This window comes from Pseudopodoces humilis, chromosome 3 (genome assembly GCF_049639895.1).
Source record: "Pseudopodoces humilis isolate 2021_Gansu_Grassland_sample_001 chromosome 3, ASM4963989v1, whole genome shotgun sequence".
Classification (NCBI taxonomy): Eukaryota; Metazoa; Chordata; class Aves; order Passeriformes; family Paridae; genus Pseudopodoces; species Pseudopodoces humilis.
This window is the reverse complement of record NC_142202.1, coordinates 94,331,562-94,359,128: the sequence shown is the minus strand read 5'-3', so window position 1 is coordinate 94,359,128 and position 27,567 is coordinate 94,331,562. Positions and strand designations below refer to the sequence as shown.

The 27,567-nt window shown below is 37.9% G+C and overlaps 1 protein-coding gene across 2 annotated transcripts; it reads right to left on the bottom strand.

Annotated features, from left to right (window-relative positions):
* Positions 1-349: 349 nt before the first annotated feature.
* TDRP (testis development related protein) lies at positions 350-27,567 on the bottom strand. Of its 2 annotated transcripts, XM_014251482.2 has the most exons (4): positions 27,423-27,567; positions 15,157-15,216; positions 5,638-5,741; positions 350-3,464 (listed from the first exon to the last, which is right to left on the bottom strand). In XM_014251482.2, the coding sequence occupies exons 1-4, from the start codon at positions 27,528-27,530 to the stop codon at positions 3,119-3,121; spliced, it is 618 nt and encodes a 205-aa protein (XP_014106957.1). In that variant the 5' UTR covers positions 27,531-27,567; the 3' UTR covers positions 350-3,118. The 2 variants fall into 2 exon arrangements, with proteins under 2 accessions (XP_014106957.1, XP_087910025.1); XM_088053899.1 differs by lacking the exon at positions 15,157-15,216.

Here is a 27,567-nt window from a genome sequence, read left to right as displayed (position 1 = left end):
CGGCTTCTCCTCAAGGCCTTCACCTTTATTGCCCTCCTTTGGACACTTTCTAATAGTTTAATGTTCTTTCTCATAGTGTGATGGCCAAAACTGTCCAAGCAAATGTAAACATATTCACATGAATAACATGTGAATAGAAAATAAAGAAAATAGGACTAAAAAAAAGTCAAAGAATAAGATGCTTCAGTTCAAACTAAATCTTTATTCATATGGAAAATACTACTTTTCTTTTTGCAAATGATGCTAATAAATAAAAATATTCAGAAAGAATTTTGCTCAGAGCTAAGTGACTAAGTAACAGCCACGCAAAGCTTTTAATTCCCGTTAAAACCACGCCAACAATCATGCATATTGGCTACAAGAAAGCAATAGAAACTATGTTTTATTTTGTGCAATCTTATCATACAATCATAATGCTACCTTCTTCTAAAACATTTCACATAGATTGAAAAGCAATTTCAAAACAAATATTAAGGGAGATATTCTACACTTATTCCACATATGGAGCTGTGTATAGCTTAAGCTCTCAACATTTAATGTAGTTAAGCGTCTAATAAAGGTAAAAGATGAAAGGACCCCATTCTGAAAATTCAGACACATTTATAAACATGAGAGAAGGAAAGCTCACACCAGTGAGTTCTCGACAAACACATTATTAAAGCATAACAATAAATTATATTAGATTTAATAATGTTGATCCTTAAAATGGTTATTTATGAGGAAATATCACTTAAAAAGCACACCAAAACTTTTATCACTAGGAGTGAAAGTGGAATTTTATATGTCTCAATTTCCCACTTCTGTTTTATAATAGGCTTCATATTTGTGAGCATATTTTTTATCATACATCTAAAAACAAATTGAAAAAGGTTGCAGTTAAGCTGTGCATCAAACACATCATCAAGGTGAGAAACAGGCACTTGACAGTATAATGTGCAAGGCAAAACCCTTACAGGTCACAGTATAAATAGTTTCTTCAGGAGGGAAATTAAAAGTTCTCAGTTCACCTTTGAGAGCAAAATATTAAGGGCTGCTAACAGACCTTTTACTGTACTTTCAGATCAGCACCAACAACCAAATTAAATACTAGCTCATGCCTTAGAGGGTACTCCATAAACTATAAAATGCAGCATACTTTACCCAAGAATACTAATTCATTCCTATAAATAACCTCAGCATACATACTTGCCCAAGGTAAAAACAGAGTTTACTCACAGACTAAACAATGCAATATAAATCCTAACCTTTTCTCCTCTGTAAATACTTTTTAATATCTAATTCAAACTTTACAAGTATATTTGTCAGTTGCAAGATTCTGTTTTGTCGCACAAAACATCACCATTCTTTTTTGTAAACTTAAGAACAATGCCTTTTAGTATCCTATCAATATTGGGGAAAAAAACCCAACCAACTAAAACCATTTTGCTACAGTTTCCCTCCAGGCACATCTCAGCAGGAATCTCCAAAAAAGCTATGCAGAAACTGCAAGCCAGAAAACTCTACACTAATTGGAGGAGAGAAGAGAAAGAGAGCTAAGGGAGGAGTAATGTGGCATAACAGAAACAAGCTTAGAAAAAAATTGCATGCATCCCTTTTCATCAGCATAAGCTTCTTGCAAAAATACGTTTACAAGACATCTGTTATATAAAGATCTGTACTTTCTTGTAAAAATGCTGATTTTCTCTAACATGCTAGCTTCATCTTCTGACTGCACTGGCCATATTGCTAGACAGTCAAGTTTCAGTTCTGTTACACCAGTTTAACAATCAGGAGAGAAAAGGCCTACTGTTCATTCCTCATGGAACTTTTGGTTTGATTTTTTTCATGAATGTTAAAGTAGTCTTTGTGTGGGTCACATAAACAAAACAGAAACTTTAGATCTGACATCAGCTGCACCACTAGTGAGAGACAACATACTAAAAAGAGGCACTTTTATTAGTCATATATACATTTCAAATCTCAAGTTTAACATTTCACCTTCTTTTACCAAAAAATCAAAGTATCAGTAGCTAATAAGATGGAACTTTTCAACAAAAATGCTTCAGAAGTTGTGTACATGCACATACTTGCAATGGCTCAGTTACTCAGCTATCCTGAAAATGCCAGAGTATAATTCAATCATTGCTTATGCAGTGGGAAGGAAAAACACAGTCAAAACCAAAAAAGATTTTGTAAAACAAGGATCAGCTGTTGTAAAAAAATGAAAACATAAGCCCTTCCATAAGAAGCAACTTATTCTTAAATCCAGATTCAATATTCCCCCAGAATAACGAGATCATTTTACTCTTTACTCAATCCTGTTTTCCAAATTTTCAATCATTTCTATTTTTGGCATAACATGCATCTTAAAAACTGAGAAACTTAGCTTTGTCAAAAAAAGTTCAATATTAAAAAAACAAACAATCCAACAAAACCAAAATACAACAAACAAAAACAACAACAACAAAAAACCCCACTGGAAAAAAAAATATCCAAGACAAAAAGACCCCAACTCTGGAAGGCTCATTTGACCCAACTGTTGGTGACAATCCTGTAATGGCAGGAATTACATCAGAATGTATTTTCCCATGTCACACAGAGTACAGCACAATGTGACAGTAAGCATCTTGTATGCACAAGCTGAAGCATATGCTGAGGCCGAAGATTTGGAAAACAGTACAAGCACTCTCCCTGCAAGCGACATATTGGTATTCTTAGTTAAAAAAGGACAGCATCAAAACTAAAAGTCTGAATGGCTCTCAAATACAAGAAAAGAAGCAGGACCTCAAGCTAGTGGAAGTTCCTTCATAAGGCAGTCAAATTTACAACCAGTGTATACATTCACTAAGGAATTACATTTTTTTTTGGTAAAACCAACAATCTGGCATACTGCAGAGTCTGAATGTGAAATATAGGCACAAAATAGATTCTCTACTTTTTTTTTCAGTGTGGAAAACACAGCTATTAACAATGTAATAAGAAAATTTACTATCAGGTGAGCAAAAATTTGTAACAATCTGAATAAAACAAAGTACTGTATAAAGGTGCAATATTGAGCAGATTTGCTTTTGGTTTAAACATGTGAGTAAATCATGGAACTGTTTTCTTCTTACATATAAAGTGTTTCACACTACCAGTATCATTCTAGCTCTTCCCAGTTGTCAGTAAGGTTACCTTTGCTTTGACGTCTAATACTAACCAGCTTTCCAGCTGATTTGATACTCCACCTGGAACTGTTTCCTGAGCTGGCCAGGTTTGTGTATTTTGTGGAGCCTTTGGTTTCATCTTCCCAGCCTGACCAGGCTGTATAGTCACTTAAAGGAGTTGCTGCATCACTGGTAGAGTCAGCAGTGGTAATCTGTGGTGGTTCCCATCCCTCAATCTCATCTGGTTTCCTAGATGGAACATTCTGCTTTATCACCAAACTGTCCCAAAAACCTGGCTTCTTTTCAGACTTCATCTCCTCCTTTAATTTTAGGTTTGTTCTAGAAAATAACAATGATGTGGTGATTAATTCCTTCATTTAACAATGTACGTAGTAGTTACTAATAAACATTCAATTGTGATGTGATAATCGTCAGCCTGTGGCAGCACATCCCTTGCTGTCAGCTTCAGGAAAAACACCCTCACATGCACATGAACCTAAACACGGCAGAGTCTTGCAGTGATATATCAAAAGAGGACTGAGTGTGGTCATTTTCTATTACAAGAGAATTGACACACCACCATCCCCACCCCATTCCTCTAGGGTGAATTCCACAGAGCTGCCTTTGGAAACGTACAAAGTATTTTAGGATGCATTTGAACAATTTAGGACTCTAACCAAACAAAAGCAAACAAACAAAAACAAATTTTAAAAAACTAGGAGTATGACAGTAGAAGGAGTATGAAAATGTTCTAACACCAGCTTTAACACTATGTTACACAGCTTCATACATCTGTTACCACCTTGCCAGCTAAAACTTATACCCTAAAATAGCTGATGTGCACAGTATTAGAACTTTAAAGATACCAGGCTTTTTATTAACATTTTCATAAAGATCCACACAATAACATGAAAACAGCTGTTTTGTATTTCTGGTAAGAACTCACAAAATTCCCCTCCCAAACCCGAAAAATAACTGTAAGTTCTCTCTCAGATATTTGAAAGGCTACTCATATTATTACTTCTCTTATCCCATTAAGAATCTTCAACCTGAATAATTTTGCAATGTGAAATATTTAAATTACAGAATATCAAATGTTTATGCATAACTTTATATGTGGGATTATGTATATAATAAAATATTACGCCACAAGGGAAGGTTGAACACCAGGGTGAAAGACATTGAACCTTTAAATCTGTAGTAGCATATCAATTCCTTGGCCACAACTAAACTCGCCATTGAATCTCTTTTTAACCTTTATATTAAAAAAGCTTTGTTTCATTAATGAAAGCCCAGCTCTCTCATATTTAAACAGAAGCAACTCAACCAATACCTTTAAAAATCACTTTTCCTTTACTGGATTTTGAATTTATGATTTCTCAGAACTTTCGTCTTGCTAAAATCAGCCACAGACTCCAAACATTTTTCTTGTATTGTAAACACCACACTTAAAAGCTGCACGTGTCTTTAAAGTAAAAATCATGGTATATAATTAAAGGAAAATATCCTAAACTTAAAAAACAGGCAGTTCTCTTTGGTAATACCAAAATAGCTTTCTACATTGGTGGTAACTCTGTTACCATACTTCTGCTCTGTATTACTTGATTCTTATATTCAGCATCAACTGCAAAACATTATTACAGGAGCCTAGCATCTCAATAGCACCCATAAAATTGCACAGGGATAGTGGCAGGGAATTTTTGGGAAGTTTTATGGAACAGGCTCAAATGGAAATAAAATATATGGATTTATATTCTAAATTGTTTATTTATATACATATACCCCCTACATGTCTATATATACACTTGCATTCTGAAACACATTTATTTCAATGTAAACTAGAGACAAAGCCTGCTACAGCAAGTTTTATCAAAGCTAATGTTTGGCAGGAGCAGATCTACTGCTATGTGGTACATTTGGTTTGTAACCAAAGTAGTGAGGTAGCACATGTAGGTAAAGCCTACAGATAGTTGTAATAGGAAGATGGTCTGTCCTGGAAACGTGTTCTGTCCAGGTACCTGCTCTGACCTTACCGGCACACAACTGTGCCAAAACACAGCTCAGTGCCAACAGGGAAAACTTGCACATCCTAGTACAGCACTTAACCTTTCTAGGTGTAGTAAGACTTCAAAAGAGAGAGTAAGGCATGTAAAAAAGGGAATTTGTAAATTCAACCATAATTAATCCCTAAGAGGAAAGTGAATGACCTTTTTATTCACAAGGCTTTACTATTTTTCTACAGTAAAAAAATTATTATGCAACTAAATTCCATTTTCTTCCTGACATACCTAAAAATGTTAAAAACATCATCTGTCCTTTCCTAATACAGCACACCTTATTCATTGTAAGCTTAATGTATATATAGCTTTGCCCATAAACCTTTCTGTGTCAATTTGACTTCCAGCAACTGGACACTGCTGTTTCTCAGCATCCAGCTCCATTACTTTGCACACCTATTTTCCATTCCAGAGGGTGTATTTTAATAGCAGATAGACCAAATGGTTTCACTCACCCTTTGGATTTTGGAGACTTGCATCCTGCTAGCAATTGCTGTTCATCATCTTTATTGAACATAGACGTCACTTCCTTCCAACCCCGAAAACTGGCACCTTGAACCTACAGAGAGAAGTAAATTCTCATCAGTGTGACAGACTTAAAGCACAGAGTGGCACTGCCACTGCTGACGCTGGGGCTGGCAGGCAGCCATTGCTGTGTTTCCTGCATGTGGTGCCGCTGGCAGTGAGCGACTACAGAGAGCTGCAGAGCTGCAGAGGATGGCCATGCTTGGGAAAAGAGCTGGTCCAGTTACTGCAGCAAGAGCTCTTCCTTGCTGAGCCAACAACACAAATCCTTGGTGGTTTTGTGATTGTCATTGAGTACAGCTGGGCTCTGCTTTAACGTATCACAGTAAGAAAGGAATCTAGGCAGCTTTAAAGACAGTCTAAAGGGCTTCAGTAAATAAGAAATGAAGCAAATTGTCATGTCTAGAAAGAGTCACAACAGAGGACACCCACATGCATTATGAAACTCTTCAGACTGAACCTGTATTACTCATATTGTCCCTCTCTGTAACCACTAAACATCAACTTCCAGCCCTTCAAACAAGAAGGGCAAGAGCACTGGCTCACCAGCACAGTAAATAAGCAGCACTGGTGCACTACAGTGTGTTCTCTACATTTACTGTGACCACTAAACATTCAGCATAGATTACTTTTTTAACTTTATTAAAGGTTTGATTCTCCCTCCCTCAAGGTGAAATAACTAGGTATAGGTTACTTCTATTTTGATAGCATACTCGCAAAAACACACACGTGTGCTGAGCACAGAGTATAAAAGTTGCTGCTCTTCATCACAGGATCCAGCAAGAATGGCAGTGATAGTCTGTCAGTGTTACTTGACTATATTAAAAAAAATATATGATATCTTATGAAGTATAATAACACAAAAAACCACAGCTGTCAAGACAAGCATGAGGTTTTGGCAAGGGCATGCACTAATAGGACAAGGGAGAATGGCCTTTAGACGAAGGAGGGTAGGTTTAGATTAAATATTAGAAATTCTTTACTTTGAGGGTGCTGAGGCACTGGAACAGGTTGCCCAGAGAAGTCGTTGATGCCTCATCCCTGGAATTGTTCAAGGCCAGACTGGATGGGACTTTGAGCAATCAGGTCTAGTGGAAGATGACACGTGCCTACGGCAAGAGGATTGGAACTAGATTTTTAAGGTCCCACCCAACCCAACCCGCTCTGTGACTCTATCATCTGTTATCTTACTAGAACTCTATTATTTCAGGCCTTTTTGGGAAAGAACCTTTGCTTCCATGGGCAAAAACACAGCTACAAGCTGCACTTAAAAACTTTTTCTTCCCTTTAAACTGGATGATGCAATTCATAGATAGTCTCCTTTCAAAAATGATGTTTCATCAAGTCATTCCCACCTAATAAATTTGCTGATTACAAAAAATAGAACCACCTTGTTACTAGTTTCCAGATAGCAATTTAAGACATAAAACAGGCTTAATTTAAATTATATGTGCCTTTAAAGAACAACATTGATGAAATGCTTGGAGAGAAGCATTTATATGCACACATTCAATGTAACAAAAAGGATAAACATGCACATACACCTTCTTTAATCTAGATCATCATACATACTTCACCAATGCAATCCCAACCTTTGCTGCACTGTCTGGATACCCAAGAAATGCTCCAAAAAAAAAGAAAAAAAAGAAAAAAAAAAGTACCTATATCTCGCCAGAAGCTTTCCGTACTTTTTAACTTTAGATTTCTTTTCATTTTAAATTTCATTTCTCCAATTCTGATTCACAAATATCTTTAAGAATAATAATGAGAAAATTTCTATTCATTGACAAGTAGATAGCACTCTATCTGTATGTAAATCACTATCTATGTACACATTGTACTATTCCTTCCATATTTTCATGTCCATGGCATTTGGTAGGTACATGCAAGGCTAATAACCGATTTAGTCTTCTCTCAACTAGTCCTTACGAGAAATGTATACCTAACATTTAAGATACACTTCCAGAACTTACTTATTTGGGGTTTCCAAAGGAAGTACTGTCAGGATAATCTGCATAAGAACACCAGTGTCCAAGTAAACCATATTTTGCTAATATGTGATATAACTCATTGCACAAAGCCTACTACACATTAAACAGACTAGGCTGAAATAAACCAGGAAGTGCAAGAGTAAAACCAGAACCTCTGCCTACCATTCCTAAGCCTCCTCTTCTACACCAGCACCCATCTCCTGAAACATCTTTTTACTCCACCGACCAGGAGCTAACAGCTCACTCTTGATTGTCTGCCCAATGGTAGCATACTCCAGAATTTAAACCTTAGTGAAGGAGGAGGTCAAATACATATTTCACACTTCTAGAAGCTTTTTTGTAACTACTGAACTGTTTTTAAGACAACAATCTTGTTTTTTGACTGCTGCTGTCATGCAGCTGCCACATAATAACGAAATTCCTCAGAGTAAACGGCTGCATTTCCACGTTTCATTTCAAAGTTCTTTAAATACTTTTAACCTACTGACAAGTGCAGTTACAACTGTATCAGCTGGTAGGTACAACTCAGGAAGGAGATCATAAAGTCACCATTCCCTGGAACCATCAGTTTGACATGCAGCAGATGTACCAAAAAGTGCTGGGAACCATCACAAGAAGAATTAGATAAATTCAGACAGGAGATCCATAAATGAATACCCACTATTTAAAGGGGTACACATGATTCTTGATGTTAGGGGAAGAGGCCCCAGCCATGTTATGCTCTCCCTGAACACTATCTCCTGTTGCAACAGTCACAGATTTCCAGAATTTAAATCAGCTGGGAATCACTTTTGCAGCCTTACAGAGCACCTGGAGAATGACCCATATCCCAGCACATTCCTTGCAATGGATGTCAAAGGAAGGTCCGTAAGTAAAGATGACACTTCAGTAAGCTGACTCCTCACCACACTGGAGACTTGTTTTATGTAAAACTATTAAAGTTATGAGAAGTATGAAAAGACAGTACTGATATAGTCTTATAGCATCAATCCACCAGCAGAAGTTCTGTATTTAATTTTTATGATCTAACTCTACACAAAAGCACTACTCCTAAAATTTTCTAGAAGGTTTATAAATGTAACTGACCTGATTATTGTCAAAAGGTTTAAACTACTTTTCCCTGTGTCATTGGAAAAATAAATAATTCAGCATTCAGAGTTCACAAAATTTACAGATGGAAAAGACCTCTGGAGACATCTAGTCCTACCCCACTGCTCAAAGCAGGGTCACCCTCAGCAGATTGCTATGGATCATGGACAGCCAGGTTTTGAGTAGCTCCACAGCTGGACAATCCATAACCTCTCCAGGACGTGTTCCAGGGCTTGAAAACCCTCATGGTGAAAACTATTTATCTTCATTTTCAATTCTATGTCTCTATTTCAGTTTGTGCCAATTGCCTCTTGCCTGTTCACTGAGCACCCTGAGACAGGCTCCATCTTCACATTCTCTCTGCTGCTGGTGTACAAGCAGAAACCTTTCTTATTGCTCACCAGATTTCACTCTAGGTGGGTTTAATCCTTCCTAACCCCACCCCTGCATATTCAAAGAGTTTCTATACTCGACCCTGTTTCCACCTCTAGTATGCCTCCTTTTAACGCTTGAGGTTTTACAAGAATATCACGTTCATGCCTCCTGCTACCTTTGCTTCTTTCTCTGCCTGATGGCTTGGGCTTGAGCTTGGAGTAGGTGATCTTTGAAAATCAAAGTTGACTGATAGAACTAAGTGTACACTCAAAACCAGGTTACAAAAAAAATTCTGTGAAATGCTTATGGGACAGCTAAAAAAAAGAAAAGGAGACCACTATTAAGGAAGAGAGCACTACTACTGACTACAACTGTAACATCAGATGTTAGAATTACAGGACCACATTGGATGCTGCAGTCTATTATTTTACAAAAATGTCAATGAGAAACAAAGCAGAAACTTCTCAAGATGGCATTCCAGTATTCTCTGAAGTAGAAACACAAACTGGTCTCATAGCAGTTTGATTATCACAGCAAAGAGTATGCCTATCAGAGCAGCAATTAATAATTTTTTTCCTGTATCTTCCACTTTGGGTTGTGAAAACCTGTGCAGCAATGCCCTGTGCAATCACCTAAAAGAATCAGTAAGAACCAAAATTAAACATACATATTAATCCATCAACTGGCAAACTATTGAAAAGCCATCACGGTCTGTTCCAACTGGTATCTTAAGAGCTCATGCCCAGAGCACAGATTTTTTTCCTTTAGCTCCTTCTAGCTTATGAAGTACATTTTTCCCATCATGAGAAAGCTGCCATTTAGTTAGTGAATCTTCTGAAACTGGGAGTACAAGCAGTCCCTCCTAGAACATCATGCAAAGGATGCGGTCTGTATTCCTGGTCAAGCTGTCTGCCGTTTCTCCTACTCACTCCTCACCCCTCTGTTTTGCCAGTGCTTCAGTATCAGTGTCCATCTGTCAGGCAGATCCCCAGAGACAGGGCATCACAAGGTGCCAGATCTGGTTTATCAGATACTGCTGCTGAAAAGGGTCAAGGCAGTTCACTGCCTGCTCACTGATACTGCCCTTCCTTACGCTATGGATTTGTACCTGTGTGATGCTGTGGAAAACCCGTTCAACTACTTAAGCCAGCAGAAATCTATCTCCCTCATTTTTTGCATTCTTTTAGGTTAGTGCTAAGAATCAATTCATTAAAGATAAAGCATGTGGAATTTAGGGGCAACAGCACCTTTTTAGTAGCAACAACTATTATGACATGTGAAGCACCCTCTGAAAACTGTAGTCATCTATCAGTTTTCTTCCATAATCGGAGCTTTGTACATACAATATGGCTCCCACCAAACCCCTAAGCTTCACTTTAATCTCAACCTTCACAGTAAGACTTCAGCTTTTACCTGTACTGATTCAAGTGAATTAACTCTATACAAATTGTGTATGTTGACTGCAATTTTTCTTTCTTTAGATAAAACAGGGAACAAATGTCTACTGCTAGTAAACTTTATAAAATGCCCCAGAATTGGTCAGGACCCCTTAAATTGGAAGTCTCCTACAAAATTGATAGGTATTATTACAAAATATTACTTTAAGGACACCATTTTTCACCACATCAACAAACTCTGATGAGTTTGTTGATGACTCCTATCTTCCCATAATAGGTAAACAGGGAAAGACTTATAAATGAACAACCAAAGAGTCCACTGGGAAACAGTAAAGTATCACTATGAAGACTTTTCAGTTAATTTTACTATCAAAGGTAAAATTAAAAATGCTGATAATTAGGGCTCTGCTAGAAGGCAGAAGAAGGTTCTTGAAATATTAGGGTAAAAGGCAACAAACCGGGAATACTAACAGCTGGGTATAAACTAAAATAGCTTAATCCTAAAAGCAAATTTCAAAAGTGTATTACACCCAAAAAAGGTATGCAGATATATACTAACAAAGAAGATGGTGCAAATTTAACTGAAAACAGGTAAACTTGTGCATCAGATGGATGTGGTTAATACAGATTATCTTATAATAGGAGTGACAAAAAAGCATGGAATTCAATCAAGTCAAAGAATAATAACAAGATTTGGGTCACAGAGTTAGAGATATAAGACAAGCAGTTTACAAAGCAAGAGATGCAAATATCTTAGAACTTTACCCTGACTGCATTAGGAGTGGGTACTGGTACTTGTATTATATTCCTGCTAGACTCTTCTACTTCCCAACTGCTAGGCCAGCAGGGCTCTGGAGCACAGAAACCACTCTCTGCCAGCTAGAACAAGCCACATGACAGAGTCTTAGCAAGCAAAATGAGCAATTACAGGGCGTTCTTGCTGTACACCTGCAGTGAGAACCAGCACGTTCAATACCATTGTGTAGTTAAGCAGCTAATCCCTAAAAAGTCACTGCTCAGCATGTATGAAATGAGATTTCCAGAAATTTATATTTGGACTATGTTTCAGCAGACCTTCACAAGTATTTCCAAAGAGCATTGACAACTGGTGAAACAAAAATCTCTAGCAAAGTAGAGGAATTTTACAAAACACTTGCAGAATCTTTTATAAATACAAACAAAAAGAACGTATTTTCCTCTTGACCTTGACTGAGAAGAAATAATTGTTTGTTCCACAGTTTCCCTCACTCCTCTCCTAAAAAAAAATGAAGCTAAAATAAAAAGCTAGAGATAGAATTTTCCATATAAGTACCTTATAGTTCAATAAAATTTTAACTGTTTAACACTTAAAAAAACACCAATCAGCTTTAATTAAAGAATCATTGTTCCCAAATGACAGGAAACATCTTCAAAATGAGCAAGAACACAGATAACTGAAATTTAAAAACCAACTCCCCTCCAAATTTGTCTTACAGATATGAAAGCACTGGTGGTGGTGGGGATTTTCTCAAGTCAGCCGACCTCTGATGTGCAGACCAATGGTTCTTGTTGTGTACCAACACCCTTGAATCCTTCTCAGCAGGGCTGTTTCCAATCCATTCTCCACCCATCCTGTACTTGTGCTTGGGACTGCCATGACCCAGCTGCAGGATCTGGCACTTTTGCCTTGTTGAACTTCATGAGGTTCACACAGGCTCACCTCTGTCCTGTCAAGGTCCCTCTGGATGGCATCCCTTCCCTCCAGCTTCTTGACAGTATCACACAATTTGGTGCCATCCACAAACTTGCAGAGGGTGCACTCAATCCCACTGTCCACATCCCCAGCAATGATGGTAAACAGGCCTGCTCCCAACCCTGACCCCTCAGGAACATCACTTATCACTGGCCTCCACTTGGACATCAACCCACTGACCATAATTCTTTGCATGTCATACATGGTAATTTCTTACCTACTGAATGAGCCATCTGCCAAATCCACATCTGTCCAATTTAAAGACATGGATATTGTGCAGATTATCTGCACAAGTCCACATAGATGACATCACACACTTTTCCCTCATTCACCAATGCTGCAACACTGTCATAGAAAGTCATCAAATTTGTCAGGCATGATTTGGCCTTAGAGAAGCCATGTTGGCTGTCCCAAATCCCCCTCCTTATTTTTCATTAGCCTTGGTATAGTTTCCAAGACGACTGGCTTCATGATCCTGCCTGGCACAGAGGTGAGACTGACCAGACTGCAGATCCCTGGTGTTCTTTATTTCCTTTTTTTGAAAACGGGGCCATGTTTTCCATTTTCCAGTCAGTGGGGACTCCACCAGATTGCCATAACTTCTCAAGTATGCTATATAGTAACTTACCCACTTCCTCCACCAGCTCCCTCTGGACCTACAAATGTATTCCATCAGGTTACATGGATTTGTGTGCATTAAGGTTCTTGATCTATTTTGTTTCTCAAAACTTTGACTCGTTTCTAAATCTCACCTAAAATCAAGTACAGATGAAGTTTCTACTGTACTTTTAATTCAGAAGCTGAGCATGAGCATGTGAGACCCCCAAAGATTGAGTTTTTCAGAGGCCAAATCACAGAATCATTTAGGCTGGAAAAGACCTCTGAGATCATTGAGTCCAACCTGTGACCAAACACCAGGTGGTTAACCAGACCATGGCACTGAGCGACTTCAGCTGTTCCTTGAACACCTCCAGGAATGGTGACTCCATGACCTCTCTGGCCAGCCCATTTCAATGCTTAACCATGCATTCAGTGAAGAAATTCCTCTTGATGTCCAACCTGAACCTCCCCTGATGCAGCTTGAGGACATTTCCTCTTGTCTTGTAGGCAGCTAATTGGGAGAAAAAGCTAACCACCACCTGGCTACAACCTCCATTCAAGCAGTTGTAAAGGTCTCCCCTGAGCCTCCTTTTCTCCAAGCTAAATACCTCCTCACAGGACTTACTTTCTAATTCACACTCAGGGTGTGAACACATGTTCCAGATTTCTGCATTTTGCAGAGCACCACTGGAGCATTCATGGTTCCTCGCTTTGAGATGCCACTGGAAAAGCTGAGGCACCTATATCTGCCTTTCAAGAGAGGTGTGATGAGAGAGCTAGAAAAATTCAGCACTGCAATCAGTCCATCCTCATTGCTCAGTAGGCAGCTTCCTGTAAGAGCAGGATCTAAGACCACTTTCCAAGCTCCACCTGCAGCCTTTAGGACTAGCTCCCACTTTTAGACCTCTATACCTAGGTCAAAGATCTTCCTCTACAAATGGGCATCAATACTGTCTTTAAACTCAGGCTTTAGAGAAGGCTGTCTCCCCAAGGAGCACACACACTATTCATCCACTACTTTCAAGAAATTTGTTGCTCTTCACCATATTGTGTCAACATGGAGACTGTTTTATTCATGATACGTGCCTACTGGAAAGGCCACATATGCAATTCATCAGCCTTTTATTAACATATTAAAATGTTAGAACTTCTGGAATATCACTGTACTGACAACTTCTAAGACAACAGAACAACCAAATACAGAATTGTTTTTAGAAACAGAAGATGAGAAGGATAAGGTGCTTTCTTGAGAATACATTTTTATGACCAGAGGATTTTACTTTAAAAGACAAAAATACCGCAGCTCATTGCTTTACCTAGTAACATTTCTGGTTTTTTAAGTCAGAACACACACTTAGCAAGCCTTCCTGAATGACTAAGAAAGGGGGAAAAAGTTTCAATAGAAAGTAGATTAGTTTTAAGATTCTCTCCTTAAACATTTATCATCTGGCATAAAATATATGGTAATTTATGTTTTCATAAAAAAGAATATATTTCTTCAAAAGGGTAGAAAAAGATAAAGTACAATATGACTTCTATTTTCAGTGAAAATCATGCTGGATATGAAGTAGAACAAAAAGAAGTAACAGAGAGAGATGTTCAGTTTATACATATTAATGTAAAGTATCCCATTACACTAATGAACCTATTTTAAAATACTTTTCTTTATACCTATAGAATTTCAAAACACGCTCTAGCTTATCGTAATAACTTCCACTTCTTTCATCTTCTACTAATGTATTTTAAGAACATTAAAGAAGATTCTTGGACACATATCAAGGTAAAAAAAAATTAACATGCATGCCTACTTCTCTTTCCTGAAAGAGATACAAAATAAAATTTTCAACCTCCTGTGCTCAGAGAGCCAGTGGAGCTACACATAATGGAATAAACAACCCAAAACTCTTATACTTTTCATGTTTTTATTGCTAGTTTCAGCTAGAATTTACTGCTTCTTTAGACTTCATTTATTCCTGTGGCTTCTTATTTTCATCTTGTGCTTTAATAGCAATCATTGAGAAGAAAAAAAAAATCAGGATACCTTCCCCTGCCCATTAATGAAAGCAAATAAGGAAGCTTTCCAACTAATCCTGCACTACTAATATCGCTTCAAAGAGAACCCCATGACCAAGGATCATACATAATTATAAAATCATCAATGAACTATATAAATTCCTCAATCAGCTGTCCATGAAAAACTGGCAACTTTCTAACATACATGGACTGAAATATTAAATGTTAAATTTTCAAAGAACAGGTATTTACCTTTGTTGCAAGGTGTGACACTGAAGATGAAACTTCATCATGAAGAAACTGGTCTTTATTCTCAAAAGAAGGATAAAGATAAAAAAGGCCCATAGTCAGTTTTGGTTTTACAATAAGCACTGACACATTTTAGACTATTCACAAATGCTTTTATTCTATTTGGCACATCATAAAAGAAAATTGACAAAACATGATTAGAACACAAAACTAAGTAAACACCACTGCTAAAATACAAATCTACACTTAGAATGATGAAAAATCAAACCCTTACTGAACCAAAAACCCCATACTACAAAGGGAGAAAGACCCTTACATCATAAAATATTCAATACAATTAGTTTGATTTTATCTTAATGGTAGTATCTTAATTTTTTGGATCTGCACTGAGTTTCTAAATACTGTAGTAGATGATAGTTTATGCATTGTCTGTGGGCTGGGGGGAGAGAATGTACCAGGATTTTTTCCTCCCTCCCATTAAAAAGCTTTACAGTTCCTTAACTCAGAGAAAGGCTTTCTTCCACAATCCTTTCCCATCCAAGCACAACTGTAGATTTCAGAAGAAAATTAGAGTGTTAGAGTGCTAAAGATGCCTGTAAAGGTTTTCAGTAGGGAAGCATTTCTGTCCATCTCTGAATTAAACTGCTATTAGTTATTAGTTAGTATTGCCAGGCCCTCCTGTTACTATCAGTGCTCTCTTCAAGACATGGCAAGTAAGATCATTGCTGGGAGTACTTTAGAGGCCAAAGATAAAGAAAGTGGGACACAGAATTCAGGAAATCTGCAATTTTCAATTTCTTCGCTCTGTGTCTTAATGAGAAAAATGCTACCTTTTTTTTTTTTCCTCAACATATTACTCCAAATACAAACAGTCCCAAGTATAAAACCAGAACAGCTACATATGACCAAAAAAATTTAACCTCAGTTTCAGGAAAAAAAAAACAAACCAGATTTAAAACAGAAAAGTGGAAAATGCCTTTGAAGCAGCAGTTTCACAAAATCTCCAGTATTTAGTTTGATCCATATTTTGATTACACCACCCAATTACTGTTTTAAAAATCAAATTTATCAACTCCTTCCTTTTCAACTAAAGTAAATGCTAAGGAGTTGATATGCACTCCACATGCACAAATCCCAAGACACCTAAAACACTTATTATCCTGGCTCCTACACATTGCCAAAGACCTCCTTCACTTTGCTAACAGACTCGGAAAGAGGTGAGAAAACCAGCAAAAAAGTGTTACATATTTCTAGTCATGTGGGGGCCCAGATGTATCAGCTTCATTTTGACCAGCTTCAAATCCCATGTATTTAAAAAAATATGTATTTACTTATTTATATTTCTTTATATATATTTATTTACATACTAATGTTTCCACTTACTTTATGGGCAATACTTTATATTATACAAGGGACAAGGACAGAGCATTTCTAGAATAGAGCGTGAAGACCACTGCTTTATACTTCAATAGTATTTGTATGTTGGAATAGAATGAGCTGTAGATAGCCAGATTTACTTGCTGGGGTGGAACACAAAGTCAGGAACTGCTATTATCGTTCAAAATGAGACTATTACTTCCTGTGGATTGCAACAAGTTATTTAACTTCCGAATTCAGTTAGCTGTCTAACACTGGAGGATTGTATATGGGATACCAAAAACAAAAACCTTAAGTTTTGTGTAGTTCTCTCAAACTAAATTAAACTATTTCCACCCCTTTCGGCTTTTTTATTTCTCTACTTTTAAGAGAAGCATTGGCAATGTTTTAAATGCAAACAGCTCACACATACTATTCAGAAGTCTCCCTCTTTCCCCTCAACACTCTCAGCTCTCAACTTTTGAATGAGGTTGCACAGTCCTAAACTTAACATGATGAAGTCTCTGCTAGGACACAGGGAACAAGCTAGAGAATACATCACCTCTTTTATCGAAATTTTTCCCAAGAACAGCAAAAAATCAACAAGAACTAGGAAAGCTCCAAGGGGAAATATGGTAAGAGGAGAAATTCTCAAACACCCAGAGCTGGCAGAACTATCAGTTTCAACAACCAACAATACTACCTCCAGAACAAACAAGATACTGTTAGTACCTTCCAAAGAAATAACATCTCTCATTTTAATTCTTCCAGCTCTCCGAGTATCTTAGGAAGGAAAATAAAAATACAAAAGTGCATAAAGAAATCATGTTCCAGAAGAGAGAAGACAGAAGATGGAGAGTGAAGGCATACAGCCTCTAGCAAGGCCGGGCACAAGGAAGTGAAAATGCAAGGCATTTTCACAGTGAAAGATTTTAGGGGGAAACCATGGGATGCCAAAAGCACCTTATAGGGCTAGGGAGTCAGCATAATAAAATGTGAATACCACTGTCGACAAAAGATGTAATTTACAACAAATAGAAGACAAAAAGGGTTATTTATTTGCTTCTTTTAAAAAGAGACAAGAAAGACTGTGTTGCTGTATGAATACAGTGTTACTACTCATGGTTATACAAAGTGGTACCTCCTAAGGAATGAGACATGCTTTTGCAGCAACTATACTCATGCAACCCAGGCTGATGGTAAGTGGACAACACAAAGTTTAAAGAGATTAAATAGGAAGATTGAAATACATTAAAAACTCAAGAAAAACTGGTGAGAATCCAATCCCCCAAAATACATTTTTTGGGGCAGAAGACCGATCAAGTATTCATAGCATCCTTTTAAATACACTGCTGAAGAAAAAGTAGACTTAGACAATGGCAGAGTGCTTGTGATGTCCATCCATATATCCCATGCATTGTTCAAAAACAGACTGTAGGTTTGAATTCAGCAATCTCCAAAAGACTAGATTTGAAAATATTTTGTGGAAAATCCATCCTTAGGGAAAGCAGAGAGAAGCAGACTAATTCCACACAGCAGGATAAGAGCAGGAGAGGAGCAGGTATAGGGGTTCAAAGCCATGGCCCACATGGCAGGGAGGGACCTGTGCACCTTGCAGGAAGGATGGGCTTTGTATTAAAAGAAAAAATACAGAGGGAAAGAGCAGAAGGAGGGAGGGGACCTGTGCCACGACTGAGAAGAACCCACGAGGAAAGATGAGAGATCACTACAACCATCTTCCCTCGTTACTCATAGAATAATTTGAATTTTTAAGTGATACACATTAGTTCACCCTTCTCCTGATACATATTCCCTACTTCTGTTACCATTCTGATATGAGGGAGCCTATGATTTGGTTTATCAATTTTCTTTAGAGGACAATCTACTGTGCAGCTACATGTAAAGAAAGATCATCTTCACTCTTTATCATGCTGTGTAACACATAGCAATGCTGAACACTTAAAAATTATTTCAGAATGTTTTAGTCTGGTTGGTTTACAGTTATGACAATTCCTTGCTTTACTTCAATCTCAAAGAAAAACCTGGACTACGTTACAGTATTTAGATATCTCTAGGTGAAAATGCTAACTCTAGTGGGAAATGCTGATCAGCAGCTTGAATAGCCCTCCAGTTCTGGCAGGGGAAGGTTGGTATGCACAGCATGTTTTCATAAGGAAACAAGCGCCCTTTTGTTGGACATACTGCAAACCATAAGGTACTCAAGGGACTAATTCAACTAGCACACAAACCTTTTTGTACAGAGATCAAAATTGTAATCTGCTTCCCTCAGCTTCCTTTGTGGTAAAGTAATTAATTAGCCTCTTTAGATCATTCACTTTCATAATTCAGGCCAAGATGAAGAATGCTGAACATCAAAGAGTTAAGGGAAATAATAGCATCATTTCGTCCTGCATGCCCTTCTTGTGCTCTAGTAAGTAAAATGGTATATTATTGATTTTCTCTACCCCCTCTTCCTATCGTGCACACAAACACACACACATTAGCTGTGCAAACATAAGAGTAAACAAGCTATTGTTAAAAGAGCAGGTACTTTTGGGACAAATTCTCACCCTTCTACTGACTTATTGCATCCCCTCCACCTATCATCACATCTCATCAAAGACTGAGTGTAATATAAAGTCTATCTGTCATGTCTGTAAGTGCAAATTAGTTTATGTACCACAAATGTTATCATTTAAGTGGAAAAAAATCCCAAAACAAACAGCACCTGAAGAGATACGGTCCAGGGAAGAATTTAACATAATCACCAGTACTCCACAAACCCTACTAAATAATTTAGTGATAGGAGAGGGGAAAATTAAAAAAAATAAAAAAAATCACTCAGGAAATCACAAACCTGAATGTCAACCTCTGAAGTTGGAAAGATTCCCAAAACACTGATTACAAACCACGAACTACATATACATGAACTACATATGACCAGAAACAACACAGATTGGGAAGAGGAGGTCACACAGCCAGATCACCATCTTAAAATAAAGCTAAAAAAAGAAAATATTTCCTTGGGTTTGAGAAGTATCTTAATATAATGTAAAATGAAATAAACAAAACTAAAGCTGTTTATTAATGCAAAAGTCATTCTGCTTATCTAAGTTTAGAACTGAATCAAAACCAATGCTAAATACACTCAAACATGAGGAAGAAAGTTATCAGGAGATCAGTGGCATTTGGCCTCATTTTTTTGCTGCACCTGTAATATAGACCTGGAAAAATTCAATGCGTGGATATATGCTTTCTGAGTTAGGAAATGGATGCAACAGGGATCAAATGTAAATGGGCACTGAAACAACTCTACTACTTTCAATATTCCTTTAACACAGCTGAAAAACAAAGCTGAACTGTACCTGAACACCCCCACAAAACTGAACATGCCTTTAAGGAAAAACAAGGGTTTCAATTTTAACAAATAAAGGCTGCATTACTCAGTCATACAGAGCATTCTTCTTGGACATGAGGCTATGTGTTCAGCAGAAAAACTCCAATACTGAACTGTGAATTGCCTCTGCTCCTTTCTGGCAGAGATAGCCTAGACTGAAATCCAGATAATGTGATCATCCTCTTCCATATTTCACCTAATGCTAGATCTCCATCTTCCATTTGTATGTCCCTAAAGCAATGAGTGAATCAAACCAGCCATCTGGGCAGGTGGTATAAATTGAAAATTTCCTTTTAATGTCACCAATGAGAAGTATTACCTAGGCATATCTAAAGTCTTGCTTAAGAGCAATTTGGTATTTTAAATTAATTTTTTCTCTTCTATACACAATACTTGTCCACACCAGACTGCTCCCTAAACTTAGAAAAAACATCTTTATTATGACAATTAATTATCTAAATAGTGACAGTGACTCCTATGCTGCAAGTTTCCTCTGCCAGTCTTCAGCAAAACACTTTTGTTGATAAAGAAAAAGAAAATGTAAAATACAAGTGTGTTGAAGAATATACACGAATTTTGGCATACATTTTGCAGACAACACTAATTTGAAAACCCGCTTTTAAAATGTAATTACTCAGATCTTTTCTAAAAGAACTTATTTCACTCCACTTACTTTAAAAAGTCTGTGTGACTACTTCAGATACAAGAGACAACCCACCCAACATATTTAAAAATGTTTCCATCCTCTATGCTCCAGTCTTTCATAACTGTCTACTATTCACCAAACCAAATGAGAGGTGAAAACGTAGAGAAACTGTTTCCATCTTTCAAATAATTTTAATTTATTCAGTATTAATAATAAAGACGATGCTCTTTTCTTTAGCATCCACAGCTGTTAAAGAACTTGCTTAGCATTTTCAAACTGTTTCATTCAACCACTTCAGTTATTGTTTCACATTCCATTACATTTTAAAACAGAATATCTAAATTATTTCCATATTTTCACTGTCAATTGATATAAATGGCCAAGTGTACCAGAGAAGATTAATTTCAGAATATAAGTATTTACACAAGAATACTTCTCTGGTTCTGCATTTTATTGGCATTACAAAGAGAAACATTGGAACACCAGATTCCTATGCTCTCTGTTTTTACATCAATACACAAGGTTACTCTACTAAGTGTTCATATTACTGTGCACCTCTGTAGAAAGAGATTATAACACATCTTACTCAGACTTTGCTTCTCTGAAATATTTTTGGAAGAATATTAAAGATTGATCACCTTAAAATATTTAAAAAGCTTATCTGTCATTTAGAATTTTTAGTTTTAACTAATTTATAATATTTCACATATGTTTCATGAAATGGAAACAGCTGTATTAACATCAAAAAACCATCAGAGTTAAAGCTGAAACAAATAAGGTCAGATAATCAATTTTCATTCAATTTCTGTAATGATTTAACTATTCCAGTGAAGTTTTCAATTTTGATGAAATTTCCAGCTGAAAATCTATCAATTATTTTAACAACTTAGCCACAGCAGAGGTTTATATTTTCTGTTTTCTTATCCAGAAAACAAACCAACAGATGCTAATTCAAAAGACAGTAGCTGACATACAATTCTTACTCAGTCATGGAATTTGCCATTAAACTACACGCATCCAATAAAGGTCTTGGATGAGTAATGGCCATATTTTCCTAGTACAGTTTCTGCAAAATGGGCTGAATGCATCATTTTTAGTTACAGTGTTCAGCACACATGTACAGCTTCCTTTTGAAATGTGGCTTTAATCACACGTGCAGTGATCACACAGACGTTTTCCTGGAGCTCCTCACAGAGAACCAGCAGCAAAACTTGTTGGAAATGTACCTTTGATGATGACAGAGCTGAAAGAAAGTCTACCTAATAAAGTGTTCAGCAACTTCTAGTAACTCTACTTACATTATGGATGTCCTCACACCATCTGGCAAATAAAAGCGAGGAAAACACTATTAATCTACTTTAACAATAAAGAATTAAAATGATTCATTCATTCTAAAAACCCATTGCATTTTACTTTGTATATTGATGGTAGAAAGTCCAGCAGTGGTAGAAGAGTATGGCTCCAGAAACCCCACAAAACCCCAAGAAGATGCAATAAATAACTTAGGGAAAGCAGACCTCAAGCAAAGCTGTAGAGCAGAAGATGATGGTGGGAGTGGATGATTCTGTGTCAGGCTGGAGGGGAGCAGGGCAGACACGGCTGCTGCTGGCAAACCCAGGCAATCAGAGCCAGTAAAGCAGAACTGGCTCGAGGAAAGGTACAAGTGATAAAAATGACAAATGGGGGAGAGGAAGGGGATGTACTAAGAAAAACCTTGAAAGCAAGGACAGAGATTTAAATGCAAATTTCCTGAAACAAAGGGAGGCCAGCCGAAGAAATGGAATCTGAAGGATGAGGAGGACTTAAACTTTATGCCATAAGCAACAACATAGTATCAGCAATGGAATTTGCAGGAACTAGGGGATGGGAAACCACAGCTTAGGTATTAGAAGCTGCAGAAGAAGTAATCACCATCAGTATGGGAAGTGAGGGTCTGCACAAGAATTTCAGCAGTCTAGACAGCAAGAAAAAATAATAAATTTAAAAAAAAAAAAAAAAAAAAGAAAAAAAAAAGAGAGAGAGAAAGCAGACTTGACCTGGAATTTATGGAGGAAACAATAGTAAAGTCTAGGACACAAACTCTTGCAGAATAGATAAAAACCACAGACAACCTGCAGGTTACAGGCTTAGATGAAAGAAAAAAATATATACTGATTGTATAGGAGACTGTTGTACTAGGAGACCAACGAGAAAATGTGTGCTTTGTGGACTTTTAAGAGTCAGAATAAGCCAATAGAGAGGGGATAAGAGGTGAGAAACAGATCTGATCCCAGTCAACTGTGTAAAAAATGACAGTATAAATTAAAAAGTGAAGCACCTCAAAAATGAAAAGGATTTAAAACTTAGAAAGCCTAAAGCCCCAAAAGACACTGTCAGCTCTGTAGAGCTCCAGAAAGACCCTGAGAAAAAAACAGGACCCACTCAAGAAAATGCTGAAAGATTCTATGACAAGAGGGAGGAAAAGCAAGAAAGGCAGGCCAAGAAAGGCTCAGGAAAGTCTTCACTGACAGTACCACAATCTAATGTTCAAGAATGATGACAGAATTCAGGTGATGGGTTTTAGCCAGGAAAATGCCACTGAAATGTCACAAGAACAACTCCAATGATGAGGAAAAAGCCAGGCTAGCCGAGAGGAGAAGGTATGATAGGATTATTAGAGTTCTGAAAGCAAAGCCTGAAAGACACAGAAATGGCTAGAAAGTGAAGGAAAAACATTAACTGGATTAACATTTTCTACTTTGCTTTTTTTTAAATTAAAAAATACCCTTATTCAACGTATTAGTAAAAACATAAGAAATGCTGCTCAGCTCCCACCCATTTCTGCAGGGCTTGTCTGAGTTCAACTCACTCCAAGATGAAAGCCAGTATTAAAATTGTACCAGACACTTAAACACCTTCATTAAAAGAGATAACTAAAATTCTCTATAGCCAAACTTCAAACATCCTGAGCAAGTCTAAACAAAATTCAGCATAAAACATGTTTTTGCACACATTGTCTTTGAACATAACAAAAAATACAACTGGGGAGAACAGATCAAGGCTAGGGTTCTGAAATATTTTTACATGAAAGACAAGAGTTTCATTAGATAATATAGGTCAGCCTGACACCCATCCCCTCCCTTAATATATAGATGAATTTTAACGTGGAGTGCCATTTTACGTCAGAGTTACACACGATATTGACACAGCATTGACATCTGAGAACTGATTAGACGGTAGGATTGCAACAAGGAAAATGTAGCACAACTGCCAAAACAATGCCTTCCAGAAATCAAAACCCAGCAGTTTTCCCTTTCCAAAAATACAACTACGGTTTGAAACATAATGACTATATTCCAAACTGAACACAAGTTTGGCATGCACCACTGTACATTTCTAGCATATTTTAAGAAAGACATACAAAAAGCACATTAATTTCATCATATGTGCATACTATTTATGCATGTCAAGTTACCTTCATGCTTTAATTATAACTTAAGTGAATAAAGCACCTTCACTGCATAAATTAAAAATACTTATGCTTCAAAGCATAAATTAAAATTAACTTCTAAGATACAGTCCAAAACTGTCTGATCTAAAAAAACCTCACAATAATCCCCAAATTTATTTACACAAGTACTGTTTTAAAATTTACTTGTCTTTCTTATCTCAGGAAACACCTTACTATTTTAAATAAATGTTAACAATTCAAAGTACTTGAATGTATGCAGAAACTTTTGCTCAAAAGTGGCCAGAGGCTGACAGTTCCCTCCCTTGCAATTTACATGTTCTAAAATTTGTTTTTGTTCTCCCCTGGAACAAAATCAAACCATTCTGTATAACACAAAACCAGAACTGTCAAAACTATTTTTTTTTTTTTAGATCAAACTAGGCTTTTCTATTTAAGAACCACAAACATCTACAAATTCAAATGTCTGCTTAAGCCCAGATCAGGCTTCCATATCTAAGTAGGATGATTAAAATTGCTCAAGTAACAAAGGGGTTTTTTATGTTGGGCTTTCTTTTCTTTTTTTTTTTTTTTTAACTTATAGTAGACTAATTCTTTGTTGCTGTCTGCTACTGCAATGTCCTAATTATTAGGTTGCACAGTGAGAACTCCTTCACTCTTTCTCTGCTTTGAAGATACAATATACAGCACCAACATTTCATTACACTGGAATACTTTCAATGTGGTTTGCTTTAATGACATAGATGTGACTACCAGTTTCTTGCCTTTGAAGTAAGAAGTTTCAGCCTTATTTATAGCATGAATGGTAGAAGCTAAGGATTTTCTTCCCACTTGCTTATTAAAAATGAAAATAAAGACAAAAGATGGTTGTTGGGAAAACAACATACCATAAATCAAAGTCAACACACAATGACTCTGGTTCATCTTCTCTTTTACCTAATGATGTATCAGAAAAGGAAATTAAATCTAACAGTCAACTTCTGCATGAGATCTAAAGCTGGTCTTCTTAATTTACTAAAAAGCACTCACACTAATTATCTGGATTTTGGCTCTAACAATAAAAAATTAGGGAAGTCCTGGATTCCTCTCATCTTGATGAGGTAATCCTTCATTCACAGCAGGCTGTACCGTAACAACTTACACACATACTGAGGCATCCTCACGCACAGCTAAGGTACCATAAGAACTGCCCCTGTAACTCCTCCAAGCTCTCATGGTGCTACTGTCCTCCTAAGCCAGGGGTGGGCTGAGGCAGGTCAGGATGCAGCAGCAGAGAGTGCAGATCATTACCAAATCCCGCCACACATCACTGGATTTCACTCCTTTACAATCATATTATTGGGAGAAAAACAGGATCTGATGAAACATCAAAAATTTCAAACATTAAAAGCAAGGAACATGAAGCAGACCAGCTACAAGAAGCTGAACAAGTGCATTTGATTCCCATGACACCTGTCCCAGCCAAAGTTTAGATACATTGTACCGGCTGACCTAAAAGCCACCTTGATCATGAGAACTGCAGTGCCAATCAAGTGGTCAGAGCTTTCTATGTAGTCTGTTTTTCCTTAAAGTGTACATAAACTCTAAAATGACTACTGCTAAATATTTTGGGCAGGGTGTTGCATTCCTTTCAAAAGATTTTAACAGGCTAAATAACTGATAGCTTATAGTTTTCACTCCAGCCTCTGTACCAAGCTACACTACAGTTGTGCTAACCATACTGAATCCTTCATCTTCAAGAATATTTCATTTACTGACTTAGAATAATTTTGTTTCGCCTTCCACCTCCCAACACTGTAAAGGAATTTTCTCAAAATTCATGAAAATGCAAACCTTTTGCACAAGAAATCATTGTCATCACCATTATAACTTGAGACTTCAACTAATGGAACAGAGGCTCAGGACAGCAAAAGACAATTGGAGTGGACAAAATAAAATAAACAAACTCCAGCCTCTGTCACTAAAGTAGAGGGCTGGGAGAATTCTCTGGACAAAAGTCTGAAGAATCCTCTCCTGACTGGGAGGCTACAGTCAGGAGCCTCAGAGTGAGCTTGGACCATTAGTGGTAGAGAAGAGGAGCAGTGAAGAGTCAGTGGGGTTTACTGGAAGCTTTTGGTGACCTTTGGTGTTCGAGGAGGGTGTCAGGAGGTGAGCACGTCTACGAGGGCTATGACAGTACAAGCCAGCAGCTTAGCAAAACCTGTGGAAGCTTACAAGCTCCTGAGGATAGAAACTGTAGGAGGCAGAGGTTAGATGTTGTATGAGAGGTTGGGGGAGATATTTCAGGTAACCTCAAACCCCACAGTCCCCCTTCCTCCACTGAAGGGGGTCTCAGAAATGACTGTCCAATCTTCTTCCACTGGAGAAGATCCTAGTCATCCATGACTCCCCACAGCTGCTGTCAAAGAAGCAGCAAGGGCTATGGCCCTACTGTTTACTGTGCAGGGGCAAGGCAAGGCTAAACTAGTGATTGTGGCTGCTGGAAGATGGAGAGAATAACTGTTGTGACTGGGAGAGGCTGCTCTTCAGCAGCTGCCATATACGTCGACAACCCATAGCACTGTCAACCAGAAACTCTAGGTGAGGATAATTTATCCCGACACACTCCAGCTCTTTCAGCAAGATGGGCAAGATAAATATGGGATAGAAAGTTGGGAAGGCTCTAGGACCTTCTTTTGAAAAGAAACTTCACTGTTTTGCAACCCTGGGCAACTGCTTACTTCAGAACCTCTCATTCAATATCTAAAGTAACTCTGTGGCAACAGAAGATCAGCAATGAAGCTGTGCTGGGCAGCGTAACAGGCTTCTGAGCTGGATGGATGCCTAATTGCTACCAAGTTTTTGAAAGCAAGTCGACAAACTCTTTTTTTAGTTGTTTTCCCTGATACTCAACTGATACCCTTCCTTTCAGGTTATATTTGTTGAGAAAGTCACTGCTGGTATTTAACTTAACAGCAAAAGCTTTCAATCAAGATTGCAGCTATTTAAAGATCGTGAACTACCATTACTGAAACCATAAAAAAAAGCAATCCTGCCAAAACATCAGTGCTCTACACAAACACGCAAATAAAGTTATGTTCTTAAACATCCTTGTTTAATGTATTGTGCTCAACAGACGGGTTCAGTGCCTCTGCCTGGGAGAGAAGGTAACCTGCGGTATGAAGCCGCTGGAATGAAGGACAGCAAGTCCCAGCAGCGCCGGAGGCCGGCTGCTGGAAGGAAGCAGAGGTGGATAGGCCGGTCAGCACCCCAAAAATCCGGCTGACAGTCGCACGATCCCCTCAAACACTCCCAGCTCCGATCAGAGCCAGCTTGCCAGCACATCAGGGTGGGAAAAGTGATTACTCATGCCGCCGGAGAGCAGGGCAGCGGGAGTGGGGCCGAGCCTCACGACCCCTCCGAACCGGGCTCCGTGCTCCTACCTGGGGGGCCGCGAAGGCGGCGGCGGGCGGCGGCCCGCGGGGACGCGTCTCCTCCTCCTCGGGCGAGTCGTCCAGCAGAACTTTGCTGCTCTTGTTGAGCTTCCACATGGCGGGCGCGGGGGCGGCCCCGCTGCGTCCCGGCAGC